At 51.8% G+C, this 21,902-nt stretch overlaps 11 protein-coding genes across 11 annotated transcripts; 5 read left to right on the top strand and 6 right to left on the bottom strand.

The window, feature by feature from the left end:
• Positions 1-67: 67 nt before the first annotated feature.
• On the bottom strand, positions 68-522 carry K460DRAFT_114872 (uncharacterized protein). The gene has a single exon (XM_040926580.1). It carries the CDS (start codon positions 418-420, stop codon positions 163-165), a length of 258 nt encoding a protein of 85 aa, XP_040788328.1. The 5' UTR covers positions 421-522; the 3' UTR covers positions 68-162.
• A 664-nt stretch (positions 523-1,186) lies between these two features.
• Positions 1,187-2,296, top strand: K460DRAFT_366615 (uncharacterized protein). The gene has a single exon (XM_040933412.1). It carries the CDS (start codon positions 1,250-1,252, stop codon positions 2,210-2,212), a length of 963 nt encoding a protein of 320 aa, XP_040788327.1. The 5' UTR covers positions 1,187-1,249; the 3' UTR covers positions 2,213-2,296.
• A 378-nt stretch (positions 2,297-2,674) lies between these two features.
• K460DRAFT_282466 (putative translation initiation factor) lies at positions 2,675-3,899 on the top strand (the record flags this gene model as incomplete). The annotated part of the gene is made up of 2 exons (XM_040928572.1): positions 2,675-3,189; positions 3,236-3,899. The coding sequence occupies 2 exons, from the start codon at positions 2,675-2,677 to the stop codon at positions 3,897-3,899; spliced, it is 1,179 nt and encodes a 392-aa protein (XP_040788326.1).
• Positions 3,900-3,962: 63 nt separating this feature from the next.
• On the bottom strand, positions 3,963-4,461 carry K460DRAFT_114843 (uncharacterized protein). The gene is made up of 2 exons (XM_040926579.1): positions 4,363-4,461; positions 3,963-4,314 (listed from the first exon to the last, which is right to left on the bottom strand). Exons 1-2 carry the CDS (start codon positions 4,420-4,422, stop codon positions 4,135-4,137), a joined length of 240 nt encoding a protein of 79 aa, XP_040788325.1. The 5' UTR covers positions 4,423-4,461; the 3' UTR covers positions 3,963-4,134.
• A 214-nt stretch (positions 4,462-4,675) lies between these two features.
• K460DRAFT_406001 (uncharacterized protein) lies at positions 4,676-9,004 on the top strand (the record flags this gene model as incomplete). Its single annotated transcript, XM_040936913.1, has 3 exons — positions 4,676-5,304; positions 5,351-7,873; positions 7,924-9,004. 3 exons carry the CDS (start codon positions 4,676-4,678, stop codon positions 9,002-9,004), a joined length of 4,233 nt encoding a protein of 1,410 aa, XP_040788324.1.
• A 245-nt stretch (positions 9,005-9,249) lies between these two features.
• On the bottom strand, positions 9,250-10,397 carry K460DRAFT_283754 (structural constituent of cytoskeleton; the record flags this gene model as incomplete). The annotated part of the gene is made up of 2 exons (XM_040928681.1): positions 9,250-10,121; positions 10,175-10,397. The coding sequence occupies 2 exons, from the start codon at positions 10,395-10,397 to the stop codon at positions 9,250-9,252; spliced, it is 1,095 nt and encodes a 364-aa protein (XP_040788323.1).
• Positions 10,398-10,494: 97 nt separating this feature from the next.
• K460DRAFT_114811 (uncharacterized protein) lies at positions 10,495-11,699 on the top strand. The gene is made up of 2 exons (XM_040926578.1): positions 10,495-10,643; positions 10,695-11,699. Exon 2 carries the CDS (start codon positions 10,706-10,708, stop codon positions 11,429-11,431), a length of 726 nt encoding a protein of 241 aa, XP_040788322.1. The 5' UTR covers positions 10,495-10,643; positions 10,695-10,705; the 3' UTR covers positions 11,432-11,699.
• A 267-nt stretch (positions 11,700-11,966) lies between these two features.
• K460DRAFT_377112 (uncharacterized protein) lies at positions 11,967-14,624 on the bottom strand (the record flags this gene model as incomplete). Its single annotated transcript, XM_040934944.1, has 4 exons — positions 11,967-13,337; positions 13,386-13,952; positions 14,000-14,403; positions 14,558-14,624. 4 exons carry the CDS (start codon positions 14,622-14,624, stop codon positions 11,967-11,969), a joined length of 2,409 nt encoding a protein of 802 aa, XP_040788321.1.
• A 1,407-nt stretch (positions 14,625-16,031) lies between these two features.
• Positions 16,032-19,171, bottom strand: K460DRAFT_282437 (uncharacterized protein; the record flags this gene model as incomplete). The annotated part of the gene is made up of 2 exons (XM_040928570.1): positions 16,032-16,823; positions 18,194-19,171. The coding sequence occupies 2 exons, from the start codon at positions 19,169-19,171 to the stop codon at positions 16,032-16,034; spliced, it is 1,770 nt and encodes a 589-aa protein (XP_040788320.1).
• Positions 19,172-19,549: 378 nt separating this feature from the next.
• On the top strand, positions 19,550-20,264 carry K460DRAFT_405996 (uncharacterized protein; the record flags this gene model as incomplete). Its single annotated transcript, XM_040936912.1, has 2 exons — positions 19,550-19,744; positions 19,797-20,264. 2 exons carry the CDS (start codon positions 19,550-19,552, stop codon positions 20,262-20,264), a joined length of 663 nt encoding a protein of 220 aa, XP_040788319.1.
• Positions 20,265-20,766: 502 nt separating this feature from the next.
• Positions 20,767-21,865, bottom strand: K460DRAFT_284625 (uncharacterized protein; the record flags this gene model as incomplete). Its single annotated transcript, XM_040928755.1, has 3 exons — positions 20,767-21,483; positions 21,553-21,691; positions 21,744-21,865. 3 exons carry the CDS (start codon positions 21,863-21,865, stop codon positions 20,767-20,769), a joined length of 978 nt encoding a protein of 325 aa, XP_040788318.1.
• Between the last annotated feature and the right edge of the window lie 37 nt (positions 21,866-21,902).

Genomic DNA, 21,902 nt, shown 5'->3' with positions numbered 1-21,902 from the left:
CGAGGTCCCTGGCTGAAAATCGGCCAATCGATAACGAATCGCAGTCTATCAGGGTCTCCGATATCCGCGGAAGGGTGAGACGATTGGCTCAATTCGGCATGTGCGCAGGAGGTGGCTCTGGCTGGATGACTTGGTCGAAGCTGTTGGGGAGAGTATGTACAACTACGGAGGAGTAGGTGGGTCTTTTTCCTCTGCGAATCGTGTTGGCGCGAGGCGGGCGTGCTTTCCGAATGCGGTTCGGATTGGCCAACAGAGTACTTGGGCGGCGGAATATCGGGATACCCACCTAGGTACAGTAGCAACGTGATATGTATGTACCGCGATATGTCCAGGAGGGCGAGCGAAAGGCACAGATGCGACAAAAGCCAATGGAGGGGGCTTATAGAGGGTGAAGGGGGGGATGAGCGGCACCTTCGTCATTCAACCACCCGTTCAACCAGCCGTTCGACTGAATTTGGCCTTCGCCGCTACCGAGCTTTGCGATGGCGGCATCCCATGCCACCGATGGCCCCGGTTCCTTGCAGCGCCCTGCTTTTGTGCTGCCTCGGCAGGGCTGGGGAAGCTCGAGGACACCGCTTACCAGACAGCAGAGACGATTGTTCTTCAAGTGCCTTCCTCTGCTACTTGTGTAACGGCTGTGACACTCGACTCTTGTGGTGTCGTTCTTAGCGGCCCCAGAGACGACGCCCCATGATCAGCAAGCACCTGCCAAAAGCGGCTGCGCACCTGAGCGGCCTTGATCCGTAGCAACTAGGGCCTAGGCTTCATCTGCTACCCAGGTACCTAAGGCTGTTGTATAGTGGCTTTAACACTTGATCTAATATTCTTGGTATTGATATCGCCATGCCTTCCAACCACTCTCCTAATCATCACGTCGGATTCATCATTATTGTAAATGGTTTGGACGTATGAATGGAGGCTCCAAGTCAATGGCTTCGTCCATGGTGGTTTGGGCAGCATGGCGAGCAGGCTACAAATGCTTTACACACGCATTCAAATCTGGTAAGTGAGTAAGTGGGATATAGTGGGCGCCCAAAGAATAGTATGTTACTTCAGAAGATGGATTACGCCAAGGCTAGTACAGTACGGTAGAAACGTTGGGCGGTGGCCTCGTGCTAATCAATCGGGTTACAGTGTGTTGGCAAAGTAGCTCGTGCGTCTTGGGCTCAGGTCTTCCCACATCACACGCAAACCTCCAACACGCAATAACAAGTCACAGACGTTGTATTTCCTTAGTACGTACACCCCGATGGATTGGCTATGGTACCTGGTCCCCAAAATCCTCCTTCCTACCTTTACCTGGCCTCATCGCATCCTCGGGTCTGTCGATATAGCGTCGTCGATTCCACCAACACCACGACTTGCTCCTCGAATTGTTCGTCGAGTCTTTGGATTTCTCCACCCGTACTTTCGCTCCTTATCCTATCGCTACTGCAACTGGTGTGGCATCCCTTTCAACAACCAACTCGCGCAACTTCCATTCGGACTGGTGTTGAAATGGTCAGACGGCACGCGGCTCGAAGAGGTCGCGGCAACGATGCTTGCGAGGTCGGCTGGGTTTCCAGTGCCAAAGATCATCTCATACGGAGAGCATCCCGACACGCCTCATGCACCGGTCTCAATTCTAATGACGCGCGTACCTGGCAGTGACTTGGGCAATCCCGAGATATATGAGCAAATGAGCAATGACGAGCGCGAGACCATTTACACTGAGCTACAGTACATGCTACAAGTAATGCGAAACTGGTCTCATCCATGGGGAGGAGAGCGCATCTGTTCAGTTTTAGGGACGGCAATTAGAAGCGTGCGCATCCCCAATCACGCAGTCGGGCCATGTGAGTCTGAATCTGAGTTCAACAATCACCTCTTTAGTTCTCTCTCAGGTCACAGTTTCCTAACGCAGGATATATTCGAGGAGAAGGTGGCAGTCGCCAAAAGACTACAGTCAGTACGCCATGCGGTTGTCTTCACGCATGGTGACTTCAAGCATCATAACATTATAGTATACAATAGTCATATCTCGGGATTCCTGGACTGGGAGTCTGCAGGGTGGTATCCTGATTACTGGGAGTTTACAACACCTCTTCGATTCGGTCCAAAGGACTGTTGGTGGAATGCTCTTGTTTTAAAGCTTGGCGGTTCGAAGTATCTAGCAGAACTGGAGAGCGAAAAGGCTCTGGTGCCCCTTACGGTTGATGCTTGGGCATGGTAGCAAGTAGCTAAACGACACCAGCTTGTCGAAATCAACGAGAGGGTTTACTAAGTCTGTATTTGAATATAATACTGGCCTTCCTAATTTATGTCACATCGTGTGCGCCTACCGTTATTCACGGGTTAGACCCAACTTCCTTGCATGGCAGCTCTCTACTAAGCGACCTTGTTCCGTAGCGACCGGGCATTGGTATTCATACCACGTGTCTACCATTATAGTTGATCACCACTAATCTGAAGTAGCGGCCACTGCTCGCTGCCCAGGTGTTAGGCCGGTTGTAGAAGAAGCTAGAGCTTGTATTGGAGGTTTCTCTGCACCCAATGCTAGAATTGTTCAGAGCCCGCACCCCACGTGCCGCGTAGCGTTACAGGGTCCAATTTGGGCAATTGCGACCCAGCTCTCACCATCTTGAAATTTTCTGCCATACCTTGAACTAATCCACCAACCCACCAGTCTCACAAGATGGTGCTCCAAGCAATAAAGTACTCGCGCGGCCAGCTCGAAATTCTAGATCAGCTGAAATTACCCCACGCCGAAGAATATGACCACATCTACTCTAGCACCGATGCATGGCACGCCATCAAGGAAATGCGGACGCGCGGAGCTCCCGCAATCGCCATCGTCGCTGCCCTGGCCCTGGCTGTCGAGCTTACCAATATGAAGCTATCGTCCATAGCGGAAGAGGTCAACTTGTTCATTAGGGAAAAGCTGGACTATCTGGTCACGAGTCGGCCAACAGCTGTCAACTTGGCGGATGCGGCGGGTAAATTGAAGAAGATTACCGAAGAAGCTGCTGCAAAAGAGGGGGCGAATGGCGATGGGGTGCGGGAGGCGTATGTGAGTGCGGCAGAGAAGATGTTGATTGATGATGTGAGCGATAATGAGAATATTGGTCGATATGGTGCAGAGTGGATAGTGAAGAACACAGAGGCGGGGAAGAAAGGGCCAGTGAGCATGTTGACGCATTGCAATACTGGGTACGTCACATGTGCCGCGTATATTTCAACTTGCTAAGCATGCCAGGTCTCTGGCAACCGCAGGATACGGAACAGCCCTCGGGGTGATCCGATCATTACATTCCAGCGGATCTCTGAAACACGCCTTCTGCTCCGAAACCCGGCCATACAACCAAGGCTCCAGGTTAACAGCCTTCGAGTTAGTCCACGACAAAATACCGGCCACCCTGTTCACCGACTCCATGGCTGCAGCTTTACTTCATCTACGAGGAGAGAGTGAAAACATAGCAGGCATCGTCGTAGGTGCAGACCGTGTAGCTGCAAATGGAGACACCGCCAACAAGATTGGAACCTACTCACTAGCCATCCTCGCGAAGGCCCATGGCGTAAAGTTCCTGGTTGCTGCGCCGAGAACAACCATCGACCTGAACACCAAGTCTGGCGTAGACATTGTCATCGAGGAACGACCAGGCAAGGAAGTGACCTTCGTCAAGGGACCAAGACATGACGGCGTCAGTCTGGATCTTGGGGTTGTCGAGACTGTCAGCATTGCTGCGAATGGTATCAATGTGTGGAACCCGGCTTTTGATGTTACTCCTGCAGAGCTCATTGACGGTATCATCACTGAGGTGGGCGTGGTGGAGAAGGACGGTGCCGGAGTGTTCAATCTACGAGATGTGTTCAAAGCGGACGGGTCCGAGGTGAAGCCTTCGACAATTGGAGGATGTTGATATGGCTACTTCGGAAAATCTCATGTACCCACACGTTCAGTCGCAAATCGTGAATCACTGTTTCACAGGTCTGACATACAATGGCGCCAGTTTCATGAGACATTTATGTTACTGCGCGAGCAATATGCTAGCTCCAGAGGTAATCCGCTCTGTCCATTTATCCCCTTGTTTGTAGTTCATGACGGTCGTGGAGCTCGTGAGAGTTGATGTTATTACAAAGACCCGTCGACTTTGACTACGAGCTCTTGCCCTCGGCTTTCGATAAACTGTCGGGTGCTGATGATGGGTGATCCTTCATTTCTTGCTCAGCCTTTTCTGCTTGCGCCAAGAGCTCCTCAATCTTCTTTTCAAGCGAATCGAGGTGATTTTCGAGGGCCGCTGCGGTGTGTTCGCCTCGTTGAAGCTCCTTGAAAGCCTACCATAGATATGAGATTGCGTTCATAGAACCGGCTGATAGACTTGCCTGGGCGAGATCAGCGTCTGGATTCGACGCTGGCGTGTCCCCGCTCGTCTCGTTCGACATGGTAGGGGTGTTGTGAGCAACGTCGTGGTTCTGGTGGCTTAGTCTGCGAGCTCCCATGTTCCGAACGCTGGATGACGACTAAGCTCCAATTAGCGCGCTTTCACACATGGACATGGAGCAGCAGCACAGACACGTCCAACCTCACCACCTCTCCCACCATTGCCGCTCGTGTGCGCTTCTTGTAAATTTTCCAGAATTCCCCCGCATGCGCACCACCTGAGCGAGGCAAACGACCCGTGACACCTCCCTCACCATGTTCTCAGGGTCGAACTCATACTTAGGGGGCGGAAACAGTGCCCGACCTGGGCAGCCTCAGTATGGCCAACAGCAGCAGTCATTCCAGCAACCGGGAGGTTTCCAGGGCGGAGTGGCTCCTCAGCCGACAGGCTTTGGGGGAGCTCCAATGCAACCACAGTTCACGGGCTTTCCGGGCCAGCCGCAGCCGCAGGGTTTTGGACAGCAGCAACCCCAGCAACCTCAGCAGCCCATGTATACGGGTTATCCAGGCCAGCAGAACCAGCAGTTCCAACAGCAAGCTCCACAGCAGCAGCCCTTCCAAACTGGCGCGCCGCCGCAGCAGCAACAGCAACAGCAGCCTCCTCCCCCTCAACCGCAACGGCCGCAGCCCACGGGTATGACTTCAGCGCAAATGGCTGATTCGTTTAGAGGCTCCTCGTCGGCCTCATCTGTACCACCGCCTGTACCCGCGAAGACGAGCAAGATCCCGAATATAAGGCTGTCGTTCATCACGGCGCAAGATCAGGCCAAGTTCGAGCAGCTGTTCAAATCTGCTGTAGGGAATGCGCAAGCGCTGTCCGGCGATCAGGCGCGGGATCTTTTGATGCGATCCAAGCTACCCGGAGATGCTCTATCTGATATCTGGTAGGTACAAATATTAAGCCTGTGGAATTGTTACTAATAAAGTCAGGACACTGTGCGATACCACCAAGTCCGGCCAGCTACTGTTCCCCGAATTCGCGCTCGCTATGTATCTTTGCAATCTCAAGTTGACTGGCAAAGATCTACCGAGCGCATTGCCCGAGCGTGTCAAAAACGAAGTGTCGAGCATGGTGGACATCATTTCATTCGGTGTTGGCGCAGATGAACAGTCTAGTCGCTCCACTCCGGCTAGCAATGCTCCTAGGTTCGATGAGCCCCCTACGATACAGCAACCCCAGCCCCAGCAATCGAATAGTCAGTTACTTAACACCATGGTATCTCAACCTACCGGATTTGGTCAACCAACGATGGGGATGCAACCTCAGCCTACTGGGTTTGGACAAGTTCCGGGAGGCTACAATGGGCCCCGACCGCCTATGCCTCCCATGCCAACGGGTTATGGTTCCAATCTGACCCCAAATCAGACCGGCATGGCCCCTCTAAATGCTCAGCCCACAGGTATACCTGGCCAATGGGGCTTGGTGAACACACCTGCCACTGGACTTCCTAATATCGAGTCTCTGGCAGCTCGAATGATGCCTCAAACTGGACGCGAGGGTGGCGCCCATACCACGGCTGGGCTGACTGGCAATGCAACCATTCCTTGGGCTATAACGAAAGGTGAGAAGAAGCTGTATGACGATACATTTAGAGCTTGGGACGGTATGAGCAAAGGCTATATTAGCGGAGAGCAAGCTCTTGAGATTCTCGGGCAAAGTGGACTGCCAAAGCCTGACCTTGAACGAGTGTGGACACTTGCCGATTCCGCTGACCGTGGTCGTCTTAACCTGGACGAGTTTGCGGTTGCGATGCATCTCATCTACCGCAAGCTGAACGGATACCCTATTCCCGCTCGCCTACCTCCTGAACTAGTGCCGCCGTCTACACGTAACATCAACGACTCTATTGGCGCCATGAAATCTCTGCTGCGCGGGGACGCTGAGGACAGAAAAAATTCTGGCGCATTCCTCCAGCCTCAACGCACTGGTGTCAGTTACCTCAAGTCCCACTCCTTCCGAGCTGGAAGTCCACAAGCTGGTGGTAGAAAAGACGCAACTGTTTTCCGAAACAATGACGATAATATCGGGTACAAGTCAAGCGCCAGACGCCGTCTTGGTGCGGGTGGTCGCTCGCCATCTCCCGCACAGCCGTCATCTCCTGTATCCGAGCGATCGGATGAGATGTCCCTGGACCAGCTGAGGAAGTCAGTCAAAGAGAAGCAGATTCTCCTAGATGCTATGGACACCCAGGACGAAAATGCGGCAGATGAGGAGGATGCACTCGATCGCCGTGACCGTCGAGAAGCGGAAGAACTCTACCGCCGCATTCGTAGGATACAGGAAGACATCGATGCTCATCCCAAGGCATCCCTGAGATCTACTGATTCTGATGCGGAGCGCCGCGCCCTCAAACGCCAGCTCCAGAACCTGACAGATCGCCTACCTGAACTTGCATCCAACGTGCGCCGAACTGAGCGAGAGATCGCAGACGCTCAACTAGAGCTCTTCAGACTTAAGGATGCCAAAGAACATCCAGGATCCGCCTCGACGATTGTTGGTACTGGTCCTGGAGGCGCTGTAACCGAATCAGATCGTTTGAAGGCTCGAGCCAAGGCCATGATGCAGGCACGTTCTGCCGCCTTGACCGGAAGGCCTGCCCCTGCTAGTGATGATACCGGTGCAGCGACAGAGCGCCTGGAGAAAGAAAACTCACGCATTCGAGCTGAGAGGGAGAATAACGAGCGTATGATCCGTGATGTGGAGGATAGTGTAAACGAATACACAAAGGGACTAGAGTCAAGCTTGAAGGAGGGAGGGCATGACAACACTAGTGAGCATGAACGCCGGAGGTGGGAGGAGGCTCTTGGAGTAGAGGATGATGTCAAAGACTTCATCTTTGATCTTCAGCGGAGTGGTCGAGCTTCTCGTGTCCGCAAAGAAGATTCCTCGCGCGACAACTATAGGTCATCGGCTCGATCTGAGGAAAAGCGTCCCGCAACCGCTTCCAGGTATGACAGCCCTGGCTCTAGTACTGAGCCTACAGCTCGCCCCGCCTCGACTCCTGCCGCTGGCGGCTCTTATTCTTCCTACAAAACACCTGAAGAGCGTGCGGCCTTCATTAAGCAGCAAGCCGAGGCGCGAATGGCTGAACGACTGGCTGCCTTGGGTATCCGAGCACCAGCTAAAGCTGGGGAGTCTTCTCAGCAGCGGGCCGAGCGCGAAAAGAAAGAACGTGAGGAGAAGCTTCGCCAGGCTGAGGAGGAAGATGCCCGCCGCGAAGAGGAGCGCCAACGACGTCTCAACGACGAATCCATTGCACCCCCTGTCACGACTAAAGGTAGCGGCAAGAAGCCCGCCCCGCCTCCACCAGCGTCACGTAAAAACAAGGCCGACGTCGCTCAACATGACATCAAGCAGGCTGAAGCGGAATCGAAGAGAGTAGAAAACGAGGTGGCTGAACAGGCTATCCGTGAGCAACAAGAGGCTCAGGAGGCGGAAACGAGGCGCATGCAGTATGTATAGTTATAATTCTCTATCTAGTTGACACTAACATGAATAACAGGGAGGAAGAGCGTAGACAAGAAGATGAGTTAGCCAAGGAGCGTGAAGCTTCCCAAGCTAGACTCCGCGCTTTGGAAGAACAGGTGCAGCAAGGCAAGCTCAAGAAGGCCGAAGAGCGGAAGCGCAGGGATGCGGCCCAGAAGGGTGCAAAGGAGAAGGAAGGTCGATTAGCTGCGCAGCGTGCCGAAATTGAAGCTGCCCGTGAGCGTGAACGACAGCTGCAGTTGCAGCTCGAAGCTTTGGATGATGAGGAGTCTTCCGACGACGATGGTCCTCAGAACATCACTCCTCAAGACACTACACCTACCGCTAGTCAAGAGCTACCACGCGACTCAGCGCCACCGCCGGCACCGCCAATGCCACATATTACACATCAACAGAACACACCACCGTCGTCCGTTGCTAGCCCACCTGCATCTTCTTTGACCAGTCCTCATCCCGGACATGGTGACACGGAGACCAAGAATCCCTTCCTAAAGAAGATGGCATTGTCTAGTCAGGAGAACAATGCTGCTTCTACGCCGCCACCTCCACCCAGCAATACCAGCGAGGTGTCTACGAACCCATTTCATCGCTTGACGCAGGAGAATGCCAACAAGGCCGCTGTACCTACCTTCAACGAACCTTCCGGCCCTCCAGCCCGCAGACTAGGAGGACGCCAGGACGACGATGACTGGTCTGTCGTGGACTCGGACGATTCCTCTTCTGACGACGACGAACCCCCATCCCAAGGCGGCGCCAAACAACTAGCTTCCATCCTCTTCGGCACCATGGCACCTCCTCGCCCCCTTTCGTCGATGGACAACAAAAGCCCTCGCGCGGAGTCGCCTGCTGTGTCTTCTCCTGCTGCTATCCCGCCCCCGCCGCCAATGCCTAGTAGTTCGGCTCCTCCGCCTCCTCCAGGACCACCGCCTCCCCCGGGTGGTGCAGCACCTCCTCCCCCGCCAATGCCCAACATGAAAGCTCCCGGTGGACCGCCAGCTCGGGGGGCGCTACTCGGGGAGATTGTTGCGGGTAAGGGATTGAGGAAGGTAGAAACGAAGGATAGGAGTACGTCAAGTACTGCTGGAAGAGTCTTGTAGAGTTTTCTATTAGGGTGTGTGGTGGATAGTTGTTGTAGTATATTGCGCTGTGTACAGACTGAATTCGAGTGGTTCATACTATACGCATCTACATGAGGGATTCAAAATCCACAATATGTGACTTGTGGGAACATTTTCTTAAGTTGTGGCCTTATTGATTTGTGGACTACCTAGGGTGCATGGCCATTGTACCAGATGGTTGATATCTATCCAGGCCTGGAAGTTCGGGCGAAATCATTCCACACTTACAATGTCCAGATAACAACCCTTCCGTCCACACCTGTCGAGCTGATCTTAGTCACATTCCCACCGCTCTCCTCAAATCTGCGAATCGTGTTGATAGTATTCTGATGCACAGTCTTCAACTTGGTGTCATCCGAGCCGCCCTTGCCCTTTAGATCCATCTGCCTAAACATGTTCAACGCACTCTCCTCACGATGCTCAGTCAAACCAGGTCGACCCTTGTGCTCGAGCGATCCAGCAAGCTGCCATCCGGACTCAGAGCCCTGCAGGCGGTATGCCTCGCAGTTGTACCCCGCAGCGATGATCTCGTCCTCAGAACTCCAGACCAGCGACATGAAGGGTAGCACCTGGGTGCTGACGCTGAGGATAGCACGGGGGGCTTGTTCGGGGCCGTCAGGGTAGACGACGGTGAGCGTGCTGTCGTGGGATGCAAAAGCGAGGGCGTTACCGGACGGCGAGAAGGCAACGCTGTGTACCCATCCTGCGGTGTTGTTCAAAAACTCGCCGCATACAGTGTTGAAGGGGAGTCGCTCTCCCCAAGCTGATGCTTCCGGTCGCTCGTCAACACCCTTGACGAAGGAGGATAGGACGCGAGCGTGGCCGTCGGTGGAGCCGGCTGCCAGCAGGACCGAGTTTGGGTGCCAGGCTACACAGGTGACCGTGGAGCGGATGGGCTTCTTGATATGTTTTGAGACCCACCAGTTGTCTTCCTCTTCGAAGTAGCAGACGGGGATCAGGCGGGCACCCGATCCCACGGCGAACTTGGTCTCTGAAGGTGCCCAGCGGACACAGGTGGCAGCGCGATTAATACGGAGAAGCACCAGCGTAGGTTTCCATCCCTGGGGTGAAGGTTCCCAGACATAAGCATTTCGATCTACCACGTATTAGCTGCCTGCTCTCCCATCGTGCTAGATAGCTCGAGCCTACCTTGCGAGCATGTTACAATCTTGCCCGAAATGGGCGCGATGTCCACGCCCGTGACCGTCTTATCATGCCCTGTCAGCTCATCCTGCAGCTTATAGCCACTGCCGCTCTTCTGGAACAAGTCGACGTTGTTCTCGCGGGCTACGGCGAGTGTCTGGCGGTCGGCGGAGAAGGAGTGGTCAGCGATGGGGTGGTGGAAGAGGTGGTGGGCTTCGGGGCTGGCCATGATGAGTTTGGTTGCGGGTACAATAGGAGACTCTCTACTATTGTAATTGACTGGGGTTGGTGAGGATGGGTCCAAGTTGGAGCCGTGGTGGTGGGGCTATGGGCTCGATGCTTGGGATGGTGCACGGGCGCCGTTTCCTGGCTCCTCCGAAAAGTTCACCGAGACCGCAGAGCTCTAGACATCAACGTCGCAGTCGAGGTTTGGCCGTTCTAGAGTGTTGCATCTAGCTCTTGATTCTATTACACAGTAAGTGACCACTCTTCATAAACTGCTGTGCAATACTAAACCAACGCTCAGCAATCGCCAACATGATCCTTCGACGACCCCTTCTCAACGCGACTTCCGCTGTCTCGACAGCGAAAACATGCGTGCGAAACCTCCAACATTCGATTCCTATGCGACCCGTACCTCAGCCTATTCCATTCATTCCCGACCATACATCCTTCCTTAGCGCAATTGGCCGCGGCCTCTCCGCACACGCGACAAAGATTCCCTCCTGGGAAGCCCTTTTCACCCTCACATCGCCGCAATTGAAGGAACTAGGTGTGGAGCCCGCGCGATCAAGACGATATCTCCTCCATTGGCGTGAAAAGTACCGCAACGGAGAATATGGTATTGGAGGAGACTGTCAACACGTAACTGATGGGGTCGCCGAATTGAAAGTCGTAGAAGCGCCAGTCCCACTCAACCCCGAACTCGGCAACACAATCAGTCCTCGCTCCGCGGCAGCGACAGCAACGCATGACCCGGGTACGCGGAAATTCGTCGTCAATGTACCCACGGGTGGTGAGGCGCCTACCAAGTCACTAGACATACTGCCAAAGGTTCAAGGTGTGTTCGTCAAGGGCGCGAAGACGATCAAGGGAAGCTATGTGGAGCCGATCAAGGGTAGTGAAGGTCTAAGGGCGAGGATACGGCTGCAGGAAGGTATCTGGGAAGAGAGGAGGGGACACAAGGTCGATGGTGGTGAGAGGAGGAAGGCAGAGGTCAGGGCAAAGAGGAGGGCAGCTGAAAACAAGGAGAAAGCTAGGTAGCAGAATGCTTATTTGGAATCGGCTCGGAGTTTGCGAAGAGGCTTGTAATATCTGTACCATATGGTGTTTTTGTGTGCAAGTGTAGCATACCATATTGGAGTTGAACAAATGGCTGGTCATGACTTGAACCGACGTCGCATACAATGTGCTGGACTCACAATACCCTCGTGGCCTTATTATAACTGCCGTCTCCAACGTGTAGCAAAGATAAATCACTCTTGAAATAATCTAGTAGCTGTCCTCGAAAACTTGATATTACAACTTGGTACATGAACAAACCATTATTTCAGTTAAGCAATTTTTGCTGAACAAGTATACACGAATGTCAAGGATGTAATTCAACTTTCAGTAGAAGAAATGAATTGGTTCCCTCGCAAACTAAAGCGATAGTGGAGCTTCTAGCAAACCGGATATCAAAAAGCCTTAAAAAGACAGCATCTGACAAATCTAACAAGTCTAACAGATTCTCAAAGATGATCCATATTGTACAGCGTACCCTACCCAGGCATTCTCCTTGTTAACTCTTTCAATGCTGTCAACCAAACCCAGTGAACCCCTGCACATTGAATGCATCCAACGGCGGTGGTTGCGTTCCCACGGCTGGCGTCGTCGTTGATGTGTCGTTCAAGAACCAACTCCAGTCCTGATCGATATCCATGGGCATATGCTGCCAACTGAAATTATTCGTCGGCAGCGGGAAGTTGTTCATCGAGTCGTCGTTGATCTGAGTGTTGGTACCAGCAGCAGCACCGCTCGTTGAAGCATCGTCGGCGTTCAAATTGTTCCAGTTATAAAACCCATCATACGAGACGAAAGGCGATGGGTCGGTGAAGTTGAGAGCTGATGTACCTGTAGCGGTGGAAATGGACGTTTTTGGCGTGAGATTTAAGGATTGGGTGGGATGAGAGAACAGATCCGATCCCGTAGTTGACAGTTTCTCGGAGTACTGTGATTGTGACTGTGACTGTGACAGAGCTGGACTCCTTATCGACATACTCAAACTCGGTGAACGAGACGGCGGAGGTGGCCCCTCCTTAACCACCTGACCCCCTCTCTTAATCGAAATGGTCCCAAAATATGGAATCACAAAATTAGATTGGCCCTTGCAATCCTCATCTAATTTGTTGCTCGTTCCCTTGAACTTGGACATCATCTTCTCCAGCACCTCTGCAGACTGAAGCGCTACCTTTCCGCCCTTCTCACTTGAGGCGCGGCGGAAAATATCAATGCTGATCTCGATCAAGCGGACATCTTCTTCGACTTCCTTAGGGCTGGATGACGTGCCGCGAAGGCCAAAGTTGAGGAGGCCAATTTGTACGAGCACTGCGGCGGTGAAGCCGATGAAATCCACCGCCTTGCATTCGTAGAGAGGCTGCACGGTGCCAGCTCTAAGGGCTTGGTAAAGGCGCAATACTTCTCTGGAACCGTTGAGACATGCGGTGCGAGAGTACGTGAAGCGGGGGTTGGACGCGGACTTGAGCATGAATGGTAGGTGCAGGTATACACGGATCTGATGGAACACCATTTGGCCCATGAGGCGTTCTCGCAATTCCGCTGCATTGGCTACAGGATCGGAAAGTAGCTCAGAGTAGTCCACCCAAGCGGGGTCAAGTTTCTTCCATATATCTTCGAGTTCCTGGTCAAGTTGCAAAGCCCAGGCAAAGGATTGCTCAGCTACGCTTTGGTTACGATCGATGACTCGACCTGCAAGTTGTGAAAGCTTTGTCATAGCCGTGAGCGGGTGTATGTACTCGCCGTCGCCCAGCTCAGGCATAGTCAGATCGCAATGGGCGTCGCTGATACCGTATGGTAGACCAAGCAGCAGAGAGAGGAAGCGATCTCCATGGTACAGCGCCCACCATATACTTTCATGCGCTGGAGAGGAAGTGCGCTTACGATGCAGGCCCTATATCATGTTAATTGTGCATGTATGTCGAAGGACTATTCGACTTACCATAAGCTGAGCATACATCAACCCTTTTCGGTACGCAAGCCAAGCTCGTCGTGGTTGGCCAACATCCGCATACCACTTGGACTTCAAGATGAGACATTCCATACCCTCCAGGCTGGCGGCGTACTCGTCATCGGACAGCACCCATCTGTCGACAGCCTCTATGTAACGATCCACGTCGCCACTCTCGTCAGATGAGCAGATACCAACGGACAGAACAACGGTAGCAATGCCACCAACATTTCCGGTAGTCAAAGCATGTGCCGCAAATTGTGGTAGTGTCTGCTCTGTGCCAGATGTGCCGCTACACTTCCGTCGCCACGTCTGCCACCACTCACTATTGTTGTTCAAGAGCTTGGTAAGCTGATCATACGGTGGCAGCATGGCAATGAGAGCTTGCTTTGCTCTCTCCCTCTTTGCAGAGTGCGCGGTCGTATTGCCGGCCACTAGATCATCCCCGTGATTATTCTCGAGGGTATACCGCTCATTAGCCGCGACACTAGGTTTTGGCATCGATGCCTTCTGATGTGGGTCCAATCGGGCTTTAGCCTGCGCTTCAGCATCATTGAGCTAATATAGTAAGTACGGATAGGGGAATTCCAGCTGAAGATACTTACAGCATCTTCCAAGACCGACAGAATGGGAACGTGGTGACCTCTTTCAGAAGCTGCACGCTGATTGCTCGGCAGCTGGAAGACATTCGTCGAAGCCTCTGAAGACAGAGGAGTAGGCGGGAAGGTATCTCTATGGTAGAGGTTGGGTGCTTTTGGTGACGATGTGTCTGCTATACTCTGGGCCTGGCTGTGACTGTGACTCTCGGACTTGACCGTCTTATCCTCAAGCAACGTGTCAACAAGAGCCTCTAGCCGTGACACACGCTCGCGGAGATTTTTCCTATGGTCAACAACGACCTCCGGGTTGGCCTGTTCCTGGTCGATGCACCGGCTGCCTCGTGCAAAGCATTCTGAGCAGACGTCGGGGTTGTCGGCTTGGAATATACATCTAATCTTTCGACGCCGGCCTATACTACATCAGAAGAGGCACGGAGTATGAAGCAAATATGAGAAGCGAAGTAGTCCGGAAACGAAATCACGAATCGGAGTTAGACGGGATGGATATGAGACAGAACAGTGTAAAGCGACAATTAGGTGGAGATAGCAACTGGGTCGACATACATTCGAAGCAACTATGCGTTCCCTTACGCATCTTTTTTCGTGTTGGCAATGACTCCTCCTTTGGCATGATGGTTGTTGTGCCAATCTATTAACCAATGTGTTCCCTACTCTTGTGAGAATTCGTCCGGACTAGCTAGCATGCCTCACAGCGCATACGGACCAGATAGTGATGAAAACAACCCGCACCGCGTTTACGTTACGGAAATTGAAGCCCAAATAACAGAAGGACAAGAGTCAGCAGCAGGAAAAGACAGATAGTAAGCTCTCTGTCGTTTTCGTTGATGTCAGGAGGGCCGGACGAACTATCCGTCCGAGGTCCGAGGATTAGGTCAGCGCAAATTGCTGAGAACAAAGCCGCACGATAGCCGCGAAAGGACTACTGCTGACAATCGATCAGTGTGTGGGTCCAGTAGAATCATATAGACAGCCAGGTAATCCAGGCAGCAGTTGTTTGCGTTGCGGGAAGTCGCTCGACGCAATGCGCTGCGGCCCGTTCTGTTTTGAGTTCAGGTTGCGAGATTGAGGGCCGAATAGGGTTTCGTGGAGGCCGATCATGGAGTATGCATACAACTATATGGAAGGATGTCGCGGATGAGGCCGATTAGACTTCAGGTCTTGCTTCAACGGAGGCCGGGGCTCCCATCCTCCGAACGCCCGCTATACGCGTATTCCCTCACGAGTAGCCCCAGATCGGTTTTTTATGCTTGGAACGCGTACCAATGTTAATAGGAGCTTTGCTTAACTATAATGACCCAAGTTTCTTTCAAATTGAGGACCGGCATAAAATTGCTTTCAGCTCTTCTACGTGGAATGTGGGTCGCAGACCGACCGCAGCTGTCTTACTGCTGCGTCGGTGTTCCGCTGTCGTTCGCATACGATGTTCTCTGAGCAAGACTGACCTTACCAAACTCCATTTCCGCTTTCGAACCTGAACATACAAGGGTTTACAACTGAATAGTGACCAAGTAACCCGAGCTTATGGCTACAAGTGCGAGCAGATTTTGTCAGCCTAAGCAAGCTAAGTCTTGGCCGAGACTACCGACGTCCCAGATTCGTCCTCGAGAGATAAAACGAGTGTTGTATCTGTCTAAGATAGAGTAGATAGAATAAACGCAACAAATACACGAGGAGAGTTACATGTTAACCAGCACGTGACTCCATTTGACAAGAACCGCCATGCCGAGGGCGGGTGGAACCAGCCCTCCACCAGTCTTTCCATACCATAGACTACATTCGGAATTTTCAACCACCAAATAAAGGATTAGATCAGTCGCATGGCCCTGATAGTTGAAGTGCGGGGGCAGAGGCTATTTCTTTGGGCTAGCTAGTACTGTAATAGCCGGTTGTTGCAATTCAAATTGGCAATACCGACAGTCTTTGAGAAAGTAGAGAATGAAGAGTGTGGTTCGCTGGAGTTGCCATTGATCCTCGTCGCTCCTAGACTAGCTGCAGTAGTACCGTCTTGGACTATGTCTTAGTAGTCTGTACCATCAATAAGATCGCCAACACCACCTTTCCCTGTGGTATCTGCGAATTCCTGCCCCAACCCATGGAGCTCTTTATTCAACTCTGCTCCTGTAGCGTTCTGGTCCGCGAAATCGAAATCGATCAGCGTAACGCCATGTGGGTGAATGAGGAAGTTATGCTTATTCGTGTCCCCATGCTTGATCCCGAGTGTATGCAGCCTACGCAAAGCTTGTCGACAGATATTTATATCGTCCAGTGTCGCATGTCGAGCATTTTCAATCTTGCTCATCGCAAAACCAATCACTCGTCCATGTTCAGTCAAATGACCTAGGAAATTAGGTCCAATTTTGTGGCCATCAATCCACTTATATGCGGTTGTCTCGCGTTCTAGTCTTGTGATCTCGTAACCAAATCTGGCAAACTTGACAACGAATTGGCCCGGAAAGTTCGAAGATGTAGCCTCGTACACATTGCTACGAAGACGGCTGCCAATCTCCAACTCGAGATAGTCAATTTGAAGTGAATGCCATATCCCACGGATCCCAGGGAGCATTTGTGTTGAGGTTTCAACTTGCATTTCGACATCTCCATTAGAGGATTTTTCTGAAGAAGGCGCCTGAAAAATGCGGGCTTGATTCCAATCTCCAGCTGGTAGGAGAGGACGAAGGATATTGATTAAGGTGGGCTCGAAGATCAGATCCATGTCATCGAAGATGTAAGGGTCGATAGTGACATATTTGATGTGCTGGTGGTCTACGAGAAGACGAAACTCGCTTATGTCGTCAGGATCGGTACTGGCCTGCAGAAGTTTGATCTCGTGAACTTTTGACATGACTGCTGTCGATCAACGTTGGACTGCGTCAGGGAATGTGGCGGACATTCTGCTGATGTTGAAGGTCTTAGTCATCATGCTGCATTGCGCACAGAGCACCTCCACCAATGTAATCTGGTAGCTTCCGGCTTCTTAACACGTAACTTAGGAGCTTAATGAAACGCCATGAAGATGTACCCCAAATAAAAAGTGGACTGCCAGCCTTAAAACTTATTGTGAATTATAACCAGCCATTCGCCCGGCGTCCAGAAAAGAAGTCGAAGCTGCCTGACTCTCAGTCAGGACCTATCTCAAAGCCTATCCTAGAAGAATCAATGTAATCACAAACATCTCCGCACTCAAAGTACTTTCACAGAACCAGCAATAGCTCAACTAGGGCGTAGGCGCTTTGAAAATCCTCTCAGTCAGGACCTAGGCGCCACTCGGAACCACGGCGCTTACGAGCTACATGCTGCGCTTCGCCGCAGAGCAGCTCCAATAGAAAACACTGAAAAAGTGGGGGTTGAAGTGAGTTCGATTCTAGAATTAAACCTCAGCCTATAAATATCTGCATAGCTTCATCAACCCCCGTGGCGCCTGCTAAGCGCCTAATGGCATCATGCCCATGGTCGTAAAAGAAGCCTACTGCGGCGTCGCCAACAAAGTATGGACGGTGTATATAGACGTCAAACATGTTGTATTTGAGTAAAATTTCGGAATCATCTTTACTCAATCTCAAGCTTCTCCACGTAAGTGCTTTACCCTCCCGTTCTAGAGCCCAAACTAATATATCTAGGTTCACCAGTCTTTGCCCGTTACCAACTTGAAACAGAACATAGAGGTATAGTAGCATCGAAACCACAAACATCACCCTCATTAACTAATCGATTAGCATAACACAACCATGTGCGAAATACTTATCCGCAGATACACCTGCGGCTGCGTTAAGAACGAGGAGTTCAAGCAGTGTGCTACTAGAGCTGGGACCAACGTTCGATGCAATCCAACTCCAAAGCGACCTCTGCCCGATTCGAAGCACATGTGCTTTCGTCACATGGTCAAACCAGACACAGATGAGATGCGTCGTTGACCACGGGTGCGCACTGTGCGTCTTGCCAACTACCAGGCTGTTGAATGGTTGTTGTCAGAGGTGCGCTCGTACGCTTGCTGGGCGTTTAGAACCAGGGTTAGACCAGTGAATATCTCATGTATAGCAGGGTGAGAAAAGTCGCTAGACACTACTATATTATTGTTCAGGATATAGTACAATTTTCCATCCTCGGGCAAAACCCATACACGTTAAACTAATCGACTCTATAAACATGCCATTATGTCATACTACTAAGATTCAAGGGTACCTGATGTATCCCATTTTCTATGCGTCCACAGGCCAAGAGGTGCTGTTCAAATGTTTCCTCATCATATCTCACCCGCCAGTCGCGTGGCCACTCGTTGGCGTTTCGACAAGCTTTACAATAGAATCCCCAATCCACAACCTTAGACGACTTGTTGATGACAGGAAGCTCGATGACGGCCACAAAACGGCGCGGATTTGCCGATTTGCGGTCGTATGGGGAAAGACTTGCAGGCTTTCGTAAGCGAGGCAATCTCAAGTTTGCTTCAGTAGCTTCCTGAGTTCTTCGATGATACGCAGTCATGGATTCGGCATGGCTTTTCTCGATGTAGGTTTTGAGGTTGTCCCTAGAGCCGTGGTAGGTGACCGCAGCTTGTAGAGCAGACCAAGCATCGTACAAGACTACTGCTCTAGATACCTTGCATCCACCAGGTGAGTAAACCCCAGGTAAGCATTTCATATGAGGTAATGATTGAATTATGCTGTAGTTGAGACCGTATTTGCGTTTGATAAGATCAATTCCGAGGGGACAGTACTGATCAGCGTTCGACAAGCAGAGGAAGCAAACTCGCGCGCAGGTGATAAGGTACAGATATGGCGCGAAGTCTCCGCACTTCTCGCATGATTTCTTGAACAGCTGTTGATGTAACTTTTCCACGGTGATTGCCGCTGCAGTATTGATCGCAAGTGATCCACGAAGCGCGTTTTGGCCATAACGTGCGATAGCTTGGAGCTCCGGTAGCGAATCAGTGAGATCGGAACATCGCTTGTTGACATAACGAACGTTCAGTATGGATATGAGGTCCAGCTGGGCTAGGATCAAATGCAAAAGTTCGAGGGAGAGTGTTTCGAGAACGCCAGCGCTCCTCTCGGCCGGCTTGCGTTGAAGCGGTGTTGCACACTCTGGAAGGTTTTTGTCCAAAGTGTGGTCGTCCAGATTGAGCTGAGGATAGGTTAATTCTTTCCAATTTTCGGGTAACATGATGTCGTTTAATTTGCATATTGAGGTGTCATTAGAAACTTTAGTAGATCAAAAGACTCGCAATGAGGACAGGAGGCTTGGCACGGCAGCCTTAGTGGTGGCGGTGCAAACTAAGCAGCGGCTGAGCCGAAGCTAGGCCGGGCGTAATTTTGCTTCTAAAGGCAGGATACGGCGCTAATCAAAAGAGGAAATCAGATCGGGTTCGTCGGATAGCGATGTACCCAAGCACATTTACACCCAAGCTTCTAAACCGCTCGCTGCACCTGCAAACCCTGGCCAGCGACTTTAGCGAACCATTTCGCAGATGATCTGTTCTAGCTTGTAGTTGATCGTCGTTCCCTCCAAATGCTATTCGTTGAAGACGTTCAATGATCGAATATGGCTACGGCTACCTCACACGACCACCTCCAAGAACAGCACCTTCCCCTAAGCCCACCTCCATCACCACCGTCTACGAGACGTAGGCGTAAAAAAAGGTCAGACCCTTTCGAGGAGCTTGCCATCACCCCCATACCTTCTCCGCCATCGTCTCCGCCGAATGAGCTCGCAGAAGAAGACTCACTTCTCACCAAGGTCAGCTTCTAAAGCTCTTGATTGCCACATGGAGCTTAATTGACATTTCCAGATTATATTCACGCCGGTGCTGTTTATTTCCTTCATCTTCTCACTCTTTCTTGTGAGCTACCGAGACCGAGCGCGCCGCGCCCAGGCGCATTCCTCGCATTCCTTTCTCTCGTATCTCTACCCATCGACCTGGTTTGACCCAGAACCGTATCAAGATCCGAGCGACTCGACCTGGGGCTATCAAAGCTCCGCTGGGCATGTCGAGCCAAACGACGCAGTAGGCCCAAGGGAGAAGGAACAAAGCGAGGCTGGGAAGAGGAAGAAGAAGAAGTGTAATCAGAAAAAGTCATGGCATCTCAACAAAAAGATTAGGAAGGTAGCTAAGCTGCAGGTTAGTGATGCATTTGAGATGCGCGGAAGGGTCATCGCGGGTATTCTTGCAGTAACAATACTCAGCTCTATTGCGCTATGGATGGGCATGAAGTGGCTATTGACATCACTCTCCGCCTCGCTGTTTGGAGCAAAATAACAAACGCGAGCGTAGACCTTCACATGATACAAGCTCTGTGGGGAACATCGAGTGCATATGCGGAGTAACATATACGCTAGGTTGTCACAGGACACGAGATAACGATCTACACGACATCGACTCGCACGAATTACGTACACTGGGAAAGATACGATGAATGCATGAATATCATTAAGATCAGAGATGTATAGATCTATCTGGAAATGGCCGTACCGTTGATGAGTGACAATAACTCGTGAAACATGAGAATTCCAGACAATCTGTCTTATAGGGCCCCTCGGTAGCCGTCAATGGATTCATAGCATGGATCAGACCCTAACAAGACTTGGCTACGAATGCCCGCCGCGCCGGGCTTCCGATCCCCTTTTACACAAATCGGGCCTTTCGGGCTAGTTCAAATCTCTTGGCCTGCATACACGCACGTACGGGTCCTGCGTTGCCCAACTTGCCCATCATTCTTGATGAGGACCATGCCGGAAGTTAGCACATGCCGCTCCACACTTCAGTCCACTTCCATGTCCATATCTTTACCGCCATCAGTCGTGAGCGTCTTGAGTGCTTTCGTCAGAGCCGCGGACTTCTTGTCAGTTTTCGCTGCAGCCTTCTTCTGTACGCCATGCCTCGGCTTCCTCACTTTCTCTTTGCTGGGGCCCTTAGGTTTCGGAACTGAGGCCAGCAGATCCTGGTTTTGCTCCTTTAGGATCTTGCACATCTCCCAGAAGCTCGCGTACTCCTCTAACTGCATCAAGTCTACAAACTCCTCCTTCGCCGCATCAGTCCAGTGGTTCGCCTCTTGAGTAAGAGTGGCAACGGCAACAAGCTGCTGCAAGTAGCCTTGTTCGTCTTTACAGATTCGTGTAGCTGAGCCGAGAGGTGCAAAAGTTGCGTCGACGAGTTCTTTGAGATGCTGAGGGGTGAACCTATACGTCACCAGTTGGTAAAGCTTGGCGTGAGCGGCGGAGAGTAGAGCATCGTACTCGAGCTCCTCGGCCAGAGCGTACATGTGGAGGTGAAACATGTGGTTAGGAAGATTTGGGATACGGTAGGCCTCTGGAGAAGATGAATCCGGCGCATGGGTCGCATGCGGCAACGGCGCAGTTGTGGAGAAATTGTCGATACTATAACTCCCGCGATATAGGAAGCAAACGATGCGGTCAACAAGCATCGGGTGGAAGTGGGGCGGAAGATTAACGAGAGTTGGAGGACTCAGGTTCGGCGCCTGATATCAATCAGAACATATGCCATTACGCTAGAACCTAGTCAGAGTATGTGCGACGCGTAGACTTACACCACCAGGATAGAGACCCTCCTGCAACATCTTTGGACCGCCGATAAGCATCATGGAGTGAATCTTGAATTCTATACCAAGTGCCGTGACTAAGGCGAAGTCGCGACCGATAGGTGTTTCGAGGAGATATTTCTCGTGGCTACGAGCAGGTTAATCATTTTCAACTGCTCGCCTTGCTAGCGTTAACTTACTCTGTTCGGATCTGGTTCTGGCTCGGCAGCGACCCTGCGCTGAACCTGAAGGCTTTTCGCAGCAGGTTTCGAGCAGTCCGCGGGTCAACTTTCGGGATTGCTGGCGGCGTGACTGGCTTCATCTGTTCTTGTTGCGACAGCTTCGTCTGCGGTATTTGA

This window comes from Cucurbitaria berberidis, assembly GCF_010015615.1.
Source record: "Cucurbitaria berberidis CBS 394.84 unplaced genomic scaffold K460scaffold_3, whole genome shotgun sequence".
Taxonomy (NCBI): Eukaryota; Fungi; Ascomycota; class Dothideomycetes; order Pleosporales; family Cucurbitariaceae; genus Cucurbitaria; species Cucurbitaria berberidis.
The sequence above is the reverse complement of the archived record's forward strand: the minus strand, read 5'-3'. Positions and strand labels throughout refer to the sequence as shown.